General features: G+C 37.6%; 1 protein-coding gene across 3 annotated transcripts in view; it reads right to left on the reverse strand.

Moving 5' to 3' along the window:
* RTKN2 (rhotekin 2) overlaps positions 1-12,239 on the reverse strand; it is a 52,447-nt gene that overhangs the window by 10,033 nt on the left and 30,175 nt on the right. For all 3 annotated transcript variants that reach the window (XM_053948958.1, XM_053948959.1, XM_053948960.1), the window contains 3 exons: positions 8,299-8,393; positions 6,687-6,793; positions 5,514-5,645 (listed from right to left, as the gene is read on the reverse strand). In XM_053948958.1, the coding sequence (XP_053804933.1) occupies positions 5,514-5,645; positions 6,687-6,793; positions 8,299-8,393 (334 nt within the window). The remainder of the gene's footprint in view (positions 1-5,513; positions 5,646-6,686; positions 6,794-8,298; positions 8,394-12,239) is intronic.

Here is a 12,239-nt window from a genome sequence, read left to right on the forward strand (position 1 = left end):
GGGCATTTGTAGCAATAACCCATACAGTTCTACTAGAACAAGATTTTGCTCTAATAGAAAAAAACTATTTCCCATTTTAAAATAGATATTTTAGTTTTAACTTAATTAGGAAAAGCTACATAGAAATAATTAAATGTGTATATATATCCAGAAAGTATAACACAACTCTAAAAAATCTCTTCAGCTAGAATTAGAAAAACTCTCAGATTACACAGCAACACTGTTAAGGTTTTTCCTTCTGATCAGGGACATAGTTCAATTGCTCTAGACTAGATCCAGTGGTATTTTCAGAGTATTTACTTTCTTATGGCATTAGTACAATTAAAAAAAGTTATGGCATTACTACAATTAAAAAAGAAAATCCCCCTTATCCCTAACTCAGTGGTTTGTGTGTGTGTGTAAAATGCTAAAAGCTTTAAGTCTAGCTAAAACACAACTAAAAGAATTCCAAAACACAACTGGTCAACATTGCTGCTCATCACAACATGATGAGCAAATTAAAACAATTAACATTATTTACAGAAGTAAAGCAGAAGCCCTGGGAATATCTTTGCACATGTAACTTGACCTGACTGAGCAAGCAGCAGCCCATTACAACACTGCTCCTCAGAGGATTTCTGGCATACCCAGGAGAGCAGAGTAATGAGTTTTGGTGCCAGGGCACCAGCTGGCCCCCTGCAGCTGGCCAGCCCCGGTGCCCAGCAGGATATGAGGACATCTAACACACAGCAAGAGCATGCACAGCCCCCCTGCCACACCAGGGTATCCCTGGCATGGGCAGCGCCCAGGATTTGAAGGAAGCCAACAATCACAGCCAGGGCTGTGTTCAAACATCTCCTGTCTGGACGGACAGTGAATCTGACCACAAAGGTGGCTCCTCAAAATACAGTGGGGACAGAACAACCAGTTCCCTTCTACACAACTCAACCAAATGTCAAACATCTGCTAAAGACATTAAACATACACCTAGAGAAATTAAGTTTACGCATGGGATCCCATGGGGATAAGCCTAGTTCCGATACTCAGAAAAACAAAAGTTGCTCTACAGACCATTCCCCAGATTTGAAATGCATTACTGAAGTAACCATTTGAAATACCAACAACTGCTTGTAGCATATCTGATGGATATGTTCATTTAAATTCTTCTGTCTAAAAATAGGAGATGAAGTAATTCATCCATCAGTGCTCTATATCCCATTAACTCAGGTAACCATAGATACCAGCAAAAATGAAATCAAATAGATTAACATTTGACAGGTAAGAACTTCAAGCATACCATACACACAAGTTTATTTAATGATGTTTGCTGCACATTTTATCCCACAACTGTGGTATTATTCAAAGGAGATAAATCCTCAAGCAGCAATCTATATCTGATGCTTGAATATTTCAGCAGTCATACAAGACGCCATTACAGCAATGGGCTGATGAATTTGTCAGGCTTGGGTGAATTACACGACATGCCCAGTTCCACTTAATAAAAGCAAAACCCAATCCAACAAAAAGCTATTAAAAACAAAACAAAAACAAAAGAAGCAGAAAAAGCACCCCAAAAAAAAACCACAACAAAAAGTGTTTTAATTTACCATGTTGTAATAATATCTTTCCCAGTCTTATAAAAAAACTGAACCAACTCTGCTGTAGCAATTGTAAAGACCAGAACAATCAGTGGATGGCAATAGGAAAACAATTGAATCTTGAACTCAAGTGACTCTTCTGGGGAACTGAAAGCCAGTTTTATATTCTTTATGCAAAAGATTGTTTCTGTGAAGATGGGGAAAGACTAGAAGGGAAAAATACATGGTATTTGTAAATACCAACCTTATTCTATATTTTTTGATAACACCTCTCTGGAAAGCTCATATTTCAAGCTAAGAAAAAGACACAGGGATAAAGAGTACTTTTTTACTGCTGAGGTACAACATTTTCCTGATAAGCCAGTCTTGACATGCTAAGAAGCACTGGTTATAAAGACCATTTTAAGATATCAAAACAAATTACAGTTCTTAAAAATATTGAATAACCTAGAGACCCAGTTCCATGCATCTATTTAAAGATTAAACAAATCAAATCACATATAACAATCTCTCTTCATGTTTTTAGTACAAAAAAATAAACCAAACTGAAAATCAGTACAACACTGGAAACAAGTATAACCTGTACATACATTGGTTTCTGTTGTAATATTAATAATTTCCATGAAGTTTGTTTTAGGCAAGCAGGGAAAAAATGGTTAAATTTCAAATTATACCTTTCAAACACATTAATTGACCAAAATCAATCTATCAGCTAATATTTTGTCCCTTCCTTGTTTTGTCAGCTTGTACTAATCATCCTCATGGCCACTGGCTGGTCAGTACAATGTGTATGACATGGATAAGCAATATTAGGATATCTGTGCCATTGTTCTTGGGAGCAATGAAGCAGCTGAAAATATGGAAAAGGAGATAGCAGTGAATGACCAGCAAGCATTTTGAAGCAACAATGAGCCAATAAAGCAGCTTTCAAACTGCTCAATTTGAGCATGTGTGGCTCAAGGATCTGGGTGTTCTACCTGCTTCCCCTGCCTGCATCCACAACTTCTTTCAAGCAACTGCAAGACTCAGCTGAGCAATCAGTTATGAGTTACCAGACATTTGGAGGTACTTAACTAGTCTGTGCTTTTCCAACATATTTTCACATCTATGAAGGCTTTCCCTAAGCCAACTAGTGGGACAAAGTCCTTACTACAGATATTTTCAGGGCTTATCTCATTTCCCTGTGCTGGAGTTCCCCAACACATATAGTGGATATTGCTCATGTTGCTGGCTCCCTAAAAGCTCACATGGTCTAGAACTGACATCCATATTCCTCTGCTCCAGTCCAAGGATGAACTCCCTGCTTCCATAGAAATATGCATGGTTCCCTTGAAGTTACGCTGCGGCAACCATCACCACATTTTCCAACAAAGTCCTGTACCTGATCTAGCCAGAACAGCTGTACCACCAAGGACTGTCATTCAAGGTAATTCCAGATTGATTTTGTCCCTCTGCTCCTGCTGCACTGATCAGCAGTGCTCCCATGACCCTGAGCCTGTGGCTACAAACCCTTGTTCCTCAGCCTGCTCCCCTCAGTGATCAGCATGGGGACGGAGAGAGCCCTGGGCCTGCCGACTGCAGGGCTCCGGGACAAAGACTGCACAGACAAAATATGCCCGGAAGGAAATTGTGGGACTACAACAATTTGAAGCAAGATCCCAGAATCCCTCAAGCTTCAGACACTGATGGCATAAAAATAGTTTTATGATCTATGAACCAAACACAGTAGATTATGTATTCCAAACAATGAGCAACTAACATGAACTGCTGGCACATACACCAATTTACTAAGCTAACGCATGTAGGCAAGGCCTTTATTTTTCATTTCAAATTAAAGAAAACTTGAAAAAAAAATCAGGAACTGGCCCATAAAGGATATTTCTTCAAATTGGATTCCAGTAAATTTTCTTTGCTACAGAAAATATAATTTCTCTTTTCCGACTTAGTTGTGCAATATAATATGTTATAATCACATTTAGCTGGAACAATAACAGTAGCACTTGCATAATAGGAACTGCAGAACCATTCTTGCTCAACAGCAGTAGCAGTGAAGTCATCTAAAGTTGAAGTAATGACTTTGCTGGTCTTAATGGCTTCTTCAAGTCTCAATTCAAAGGGAATTGGAAATACAGCTAATGGTGTGAACATTTTCCAGATAAATCCATTTTCTCATAAATCCAGATGATTTCACTACTTCTCAGAAAATATCTTTAAATTACATGTAAAGAATCAGCTTCACATAAAAAATGAAAATGCCACATATGCAACCCTAAGAGATTTTAGTTAGGACGTCTAGAGCTGATGTTCAATCTCAACTTTCACTTTGAAATTGCTGTTTCTTTAACAACATGTAGCAGACAAGCCCATACGATTAGTCTGCTTTCATTTAATCCATAAGAGAAATTTCATAACAAAGGACTCAAAAAACATCTGCAGGCATTAAGTTATTTTCAAGAGAAACTGTTTAAGTAGTAAAGGATCCAAGTATGTTCTCAATAGCATTTTCTTTTTTTTTTTTTTAAGTTCCATTCAAGAAGCATTCACAGTCATTCTCCAGCAGCCTGATAGCTTTGTAAAATTGTGTAAGATACATAAATTGTGTATCTTTTACATGTTAGCTTTAAGGACACCCTGCAAACATAAAGATAGTCTCTCAGCAAAGGCTTATCAAGCTGGATTTTAGGTTCTGAGTGCATTGGTTACTCGAAGGAGCAAAATATCTTAGTACAATATAGTTATTTTAAAAGGAAAAGCAAAATTAGGATTTAGACTAAAACAGAGAACCCCAAGGAAAGATATGAGGTAGCCTGATAGATAACTTAAAAAAAAAATCCTGTAATGTTTTAGAATTGTTTAATCATTCTATAAATTACTAAAGTTTACCATTTGTTAACTGAACAGCAAGAAAACAGAATTATGGCAGAGGCTGACTTAGTGTGCCTGCCTGGCAGCCGCGGCGCAGCAGCAGCCGGGCCCCGAACACTTCTCTCGGGATCGGTGCTGGCACCGAGCGCTCAGGGCAGCGCAGCAGCAGAACCCAGAGCGGCCTGTGCTGAACACAGCTTCCAAGTGGGTCTGCTTACTTATGCAAGATGAACCCAGCTATGGTATTGCAAATAACATTTAACTCCTCTGCCCATCCTTATGGGATATTAACCCTTGATGCCTGCACCAGTTTTTGAAAGCATCTGTTCTCTCTAATGCTTGCCATTCTAGAGGGTCTTTCCAATAACATTATTAATTTAAATATTATTTCAGATTAATTACTGTTTCTTTGGCCAAATAGTAAGCAATGTTTTAAAATTACATTTTAAACTCAGGTTTTTCAATCAGGGCATGAACAACAGCAACAATATCATCCTAGAGAAGAGAGCTTCCAAAGTTATTATGCTCTGGACAAAAGCAGCATTAAGAAAAGCAGCTTATTTTAAGGCACTAAAATATTTTGAAAAATTTTCCATTTCTCCTTCTAATTAAGACTGTGGCCAAATAACACATAACAACAAAAAAGCTTTTGTTGGAATTCCACCTTGTTGAGGACAAAAGTCTACCAGAGTATTGCTAGGGGACTGTAAGCAATACATTTCTAAGGGCTGTCTTATAGAACTGTGATATAAAAGGTTATTACTTTTCCTATGGAAAAACACCCTCCTTTTTGCTTCTATGCTAACCAGTCTAATGCAATAGAAGGAATTTACATCCACAGCTAAGGAATGTTATGCTCCTGCTGGGGGACTGCAAATTTCACTGAAGTACATCCCACTCTCATTCTACTTATAAAGCACTCTGCATACCAGCAGCTTAGAGCCCAAATGACTGCCCATATTTCTTAAACTAAAAAGAACGTCCCCCAAAATAATAAAATAAATTTTAAAACCCCAATAAAAGAAAAAAAGAAAACAAACAAACAAAATACCCCCATATAACAAATTTTACCTTGTTGATGGAAACTGTCAATGTTGGCTCCACTTTAGCCTCAATTTCTTCTGGTGAGTAATAACAAAGGAGTTTGCCACCTCTCAGCACGCAATACAGCCTCCTCCAGCTTGTTAGACCTCCTACCATTTGCTAAGGGGAAGAAGCAGTCAGAAATTGCCAGACATAAACCTAAAATAAAACCATATTGCAAGGTGCACACATATCAACCCTGAGTGATCAGAACGTAGCCAAATTCATGAACCAAATTCATGCCTTCAACAAAGACTTTCTGTTACAGAACATTCCAGTCCTGATATCTGAAATGTTAGCAGTACTTTAAATGTCTTCTGATGTTTTACAGTTTTCGCAGACTTGCCATGTGACACTAATAGTACAGAATCTGCTGGTTCACACAGAATGAAATCTAGATCTGGTTTCTAGTGTAAAAAAAAAAAAAAGAAAGCACCTTTATTAGCTACAGCAATTACACAATAATAGAAATAAAAAGAGTATTTCACTTTGGAAACACACAGTACATTCAACAGATGTTAAGCAAAGACATTTGTCTAGAATTGCCACTTTCTCAAATGAATTTTCTGAACAGCTTTCATAAAACCATAACAGTTTCACAACCAGTTTAAAGCCTGTAATTCAGCACTCCTGACAAATGACCCAGACCCTCTGGCCCTCCACTATCACCTTCTCATTTGCCTAGTTGTGCAACCAAAATAAAAAGTAAAGTGAGTTCACATGAATAATTTCTGAAGGGATGAGTTTAATATGGCTCTGTTCACCAGCCTGACTCACCATGCTGTGCTAGAAGTTGTGTGACAGCACAACAAGGAGTATGAACAAGGGGTATGTACAAGGATGAGAGCCACAGGATTATTAGGACAGATGCCGTCAAGTACCGCTGCAAACCAACTCTGAAACAAGAGTTGTACTTAATCTTTCCTAACAGCCTACATCATTCATGCCAAGGAAACATTGATTTCTCCATGCTCAGCCACTGAAGGCACCTTTTGTGAATGTAGCTGTGAGAGAGCTACATTCCTCCTTGCTCTAGGTAGAGCAGGTAAAAAACAACAGTTCTCAATACACCACTTCAGGTAGAAGCAAATGTTTTAACAATTGACTCTTCATGACAGCTATTAATAGCCCAGGATGCAAACACAAGCAAGGTCTCCTTACCTGCTGATTTAGAAATCCTGCCATCATATCCCTGGCCATGCAGGTGGGCTGGACAACTAAACGGCAACACATGTTTCCATACAGGGGTAGCCAAAAAGAGGATTCCTCTGGGGGAAAGGAAAAGGCAAAAGACAGACAAACACTCAGGTCTGAAAAATTGCCCTAAACATATAGTTGAGCTTTCTACATCTATTTTTACATTAAGATCCTGAGTGTAAATAAGCATATTTTCATATTTTGAGGAAAGAATGTGGGATTAGATTAAAACTGATTTTTAGTCTTCAGGAAGTGTTTTTTAATTGAAAATTTTCATAAATTATAAAATAATTTCAAGTAAAAATGGCAATGTTGTTCTGCAAAAAAAAGTTGTTCTTACATAAAATGTAGCTCATTCCAGAGCTAGAAACTCTTGAAAGGTAAATACACTGGCCCTCTCATGTCGTGTGATCCCTGAGCCCATCCCATTGTGGCACACAGCTACATTTATACATGAGCACTTTGCTTCAGATTGTTTTAATAAGGCTTGGAATTTGTATCTACTTTTGCCTTCAGCACTAGAGGAGCTAATTTAGAGTTCCAAGGAGTTTCTAATGAATTGGAATAGCTCAGCTCTACTATGCAATAGGCTCTCTCTTCTGTAATTAGAAGTAGGTAATACAATGTTCCATTAATGTGACTCTGTCTTTGGTCAAGGTTTAGAAACGCTTGTAATGAACCAAAATGTCCAGGTATGTCCTTCCTTACCAGACTAAATTATGTAAATTAATGTCAGAAAAAGGAACTTCAAGAAGAAAGATATGAAGTACTATGAAAGAAAGGCTTACAAATATCAAAGGTACCCCGAATTATTCATCCAATACTTCAAGAAATAAATGCCCCACAGATCTTCAAATCTGTACTTATTCAAAATTACTGAAACGTAAAGAAGGCAATTCCCTTTGAGGTCAAGTTTACCCCAGTAAATGATTTAAGTTCCCAGAGGCAACAGAGAGACCCATGTCTTAAGTTAAGAGTTGGAGGATGGCTTATGGGAGGAACTGTCCTTGCAGAAAATGGACAAAGTACCAAAAAGTGAAAATACCACCAGCAGTTCCAGCATAATCCGTCCCTCACAGTGTCAGCATCCAGGCTGACTGCTCCCAACTTGTGCTGCCCCAGAGCTGAAGGACAGCAGCCAGCACAGACTGCAAGCACACACTCTTACATCCTGTGTTAAATCTGGGCCTCAAACAATCTTGCCAAACCAAAGTAATTTTTCTCCTTTCCTTCTGACTACAGAGGAACAAGCTGTTCTTCATTCTGATACCCTTCCTTGGTTGTGAGGAAGGGGAAATAATTTGTATATAACTACAACTCACATAAGATGGAGATGCAAATGACAGAAGAAACTCCCAAAAGAATTAAATTTTTATCTGGACTTGAAATTTTACTCAACATATAGTTTATTCAGCTGTGTACAGATGTCTGGTTTAGAGACGTTAAATATTTTATTAAAGTTGTTCTATATTGAGTATCAAGAAAAATAATCTCTTTAAGCTCTTTAGTTTACAAGACTTTAATGCAAAATGTTACTGGTTTTTTATTTCCTTAAATTGATGCCATATGTACTTACCATTTCCTGTAATGGTAAGGTTGTGGGTCCTGAAGTTGTCCTCAGCACTTTCCAGCCCCAAAGTGGTATATGCTAGCAAGCTGTACTTTGCTCCACTAAATGTGAAAGAAAAGGCATGTTTAGGACATTTCTGCTTCATGTTGCTTGGGCAGTAATTAAAGGGAGTCTAGACACGCCTGAGAGACCACATTTGGGTACAAGGAAACACCAAGGAGCAGGGCAGGACCTGTCAGTAACCACAGATGGACACCTCCACAACCTCTTCCCACACAACTCCTGTATCTCTGGTTCTTCTTGTAAACACTGTTCCACAGTCTGTTCCTCTCCTTCCTAGATCCTTATCTCCTGCCTCCATGTGTGTACCCTCCAGTTCCCCACCCCACAACTTCCAGGCCAATGCCATCATTCATTACAACTCTTTCTCTTGCCTCCTCTCTGGGACCTGCTGGCCAGGAGACTTCTCATGTGGTCACTGCCTATGAGCTGGGCTTGTGCTTCCTGAAGAGCCAGCAGCAGCCAAACACAGGCATACAGGCTGTGCTATCCAAACCCTCTGCACCCTCTGGATGCTCAAAACACCTCTCTCCTCTAGTCACACACCAAGTAACTTCCAATAGTTTTACACCTCTTATTACTAGGCCTAAAGCAATTAGATTTGGTAATAGGTTCAAAAATCCCTAAAGTTAATAGAACAACTGATGACAAACTTTATCTGAAAATAAAGGTTAAAAATTAAAAGGCATTATAATGCTTCTCCATGTTGCTGTGCTTTTTGGTATTCCTATGCAGACTACACTTTATAAACCAGTTGTTTATATATGTATTTTTAATAGGATCCAATAGATTGATGATTCACAGGCAGAAATCTGTAAAAAAATCCTATAGTCAGTTTTGTAGCAGAAAGGATTTCTTTTCACTTATTGGACTTAAGAGGTTTCAGAATCTTTTATCTTAGTTTTGTATTTTGCCTAGGGAAAAAAAGTATCACTCTTACAGTTCAGCACAGTGCAATTGTGGAATGCAGTTCTTGGAATAAACTGGTATAAATTTAGTACGTTTAACCTTTTCTCTAAAATACTCATCGGACCAAGTAACAGATTTATAGTCCAGCAATGCAGTAGGAATTCCACCTGGCTAACGGCAGTTAGAACAAAGTTCACAAGAAAACAAACCCCTCCAAATCACTAACTACTCTCCCTAACAGCATCTAGCATAAGATCCTTAAAATATCTTCAGTAGAATATAAGAAAGCTTAGTGGCGTAAAAGCTGAGAAGACAACATTGAACTAAGATCATCAAGAATAGTTTTCCATCTTAGTATTATTCAAATTTTATTTTTCTTACTAGCACAGTGGGAACATACAGTTTTCAGACCTTTGGCTCTGTGGATAAATAAGGAGAGTGTCTACTTCCCCCTAACCCTAACCAAAGAGGAGGAGGAAAAGTAGGAAGTTTGTTAGAGGGGAGGTCTATTACATATCTGTCTCCAGGGAACAAAGAGAAAATTGCATACAATATAACATCCTGGGTGAAAAAACACTGCTATGAAGCATTTGAAGAGGGCAATCTGAACAAAAAACTCATCAGCATTTGTGTATATTCCCTGCTAAACTGTTCCTTAACAAAAGATTCTCCACTGATTATGTTTGACCATGCAGTTGAGCAATGCATTGCCGTTCTATTTAAACTGTACCAAAAAGTTCAATTTCTTCTCACAGATAAAACTGCTGCGCTGATTTTAAAATTACTTTTTTTTTCTAAAGCATGACTAATTACCACCACAACATTGCCAAAAAAAATAGCTACTTCACTTTTAAAATATGCTCCACAGTAACATTTTCATTCTAAAATACAAGTCATTCCTTTCAGGCAGCTGCAATATAATTTAGGAAAGTTTTATCTACAGATATTTTTCAGATTTAACTGGCTAATCAGGATTGTTGACTGTATTTTTCCTTTGCATTTCAGAGAATTAGCTAACTGCCTTAAATGGCAGTTTCTCTGTATAACAAAGAATAATCTGCCTGCTGCATCTCATTCAGTACTTTGCATATCTGTAGTATTTTTCCATGTAACAACTTCATTTAAAAAAAAAACAACAGCTCATCTCCACAACATGCCTGTGGCAAAGGCTCATTGTTAAATCTGTTTACTGATCAAGACACAGAGGCACCGAAGTTTCTAAACAGACCCGGGTGTGGGAAGGTGTAACTATAACACTCTATCAATGTATGTTAATTAAGACATCTTCAATTCTAGAATCTATTCCTGAATATTAAACCAAATGTTAGAAATCCCAATCTTAGTTCATTCATTCAATGTGAGTGAAGGAGTGAGTAGAAGACTTGTGAGGTAAAAAAAAAAAAAAAAAAAAATTCAATATTCTCAATATTCAATCAGATCTTAAATAATAGAGGGTAAAACCAAATATAACCTTCAGGTGCTAACAAGAATCCAACCATCAAAGTGAGGCCACCAGATTAGACTGTGTACTTCCAGCAAAATATCACTGAGGATTTGCCAAATCAAACACAGGACACGGAAGCTGCTGCACCTTCAGCCCAGTGGAGGACAATATATCAAACAACAACCAGTGCATGCACAGGCCAGTTCTGCAAATGAGTAAACAGGTACTTGAGGGAGACTCTCCAGTGATTTATCCAAACAGCAACCTGGTTACACTGGAATTTAATAGCAAAACTGCACTAAAATTTTTTTTCTTCTATAAAAAATGTAAAAACTAAAAAAAAATATTTAAGGCAGAATTGAAAAACTAAGCCAGCAAAAGACTGTATAGAAACTAAATGAGGGATAATTAAGAGAGAATATCGGTATCTTTCAAATTAACTAACTTAAGCAACCAATCAAGCTCTTTGTCACTAAGTTCTTTCAAGAAGTTCCAAGTCTGACAGTTTCCTCACTAACCAGAGCGATTTCTAAGCCAAGAAGTTTGAAACAGAGGGATCACAGAGTTTTTGGAAAATTGAGAATTTCACTCATGTGTGCATTGGAAAGAAAAAGGCTTGTACAAATGAATTCTACAGAGAAAAGGTGTTCGCATAATATAGAAAGTTCACTTTTTTGTTGCAGTTTAATTTCCCCTGCTGGACTAGTAAAACTCTCTGGGAATACTTGAAAGATCTCTTGTAATCTTGCAGTCTCTTCCCTTTTATAAGGGCTACATACCAAGGTCTAACTAATATAAATCCTTGGAGGAACCTATAAAAAAATTGACAACTTATTTTCTGCCTATAATAACCCATTTCTTTCCAAACAACTATTTTAATCACCCAGAAATGCCATCATTTAACACTTCATTGTTCATTTAATTGTGCTAAGAAAGGAATAGTCACTGTGAGATGATTATCTGCAGTAGAAACAACAAACTTCCAAGATGGAGGGAAGGAAAATTCAATTGAGAAACCAAAAGCAAAACCCAGGGGAGGAGGCAGCTGTTTAAATTGCCTACTGGTGCTTTTTCCTTAAAAGACAGGCAATCTATACTGAAGCAAAGGAGCCAGTGCTTATATCTGATTCAAACTGTGTCTAATGATAGTGTCTCATGGCTCAGCTGAAGCTGGTGCAAGGCACAGCCACCTGACATGATGCAGATTGAAAAATGTATTGTCATTAGGTGGAATCCACTGGAAAGTTAGTGATAAAATTTGTTTTACTCTGTGGATAAGATCTCTTGGATGTCTATTTTTGAATCAAACAGAAAAATCAGTTTGCAGTTATATCAGTTCAACAAAGAGAGAATATGCTTGAATGTTTCCTTGTAAAATCCCAGCAAATAGATTTCTATTAGTCTAGATATGAAACTAGACTAAGACTAAACACAAGAATTAAGCATTGATTCTTTACTGTCAGCTGCCAAAAAAGAGGAATTCCTGGAAAAAATTTCTTTCTTAAAAAATTAAAACAAATGCAATAAACCAATG

The sequence above is a fragment of the Vidua chalybeata genome, chromosome 8 (assembly GCF_026979565.1).
Source record: "Vidua chalybeata isolate OUT-0048 chromosome 8, bVidCha1 merged haplotype, whole genome shotgun sequence".
NCBI lineage: Eukaryota > Metazoa > Chordata > Aves > Passeriformes > Viduidae > Vidua > Vidua chalybeata.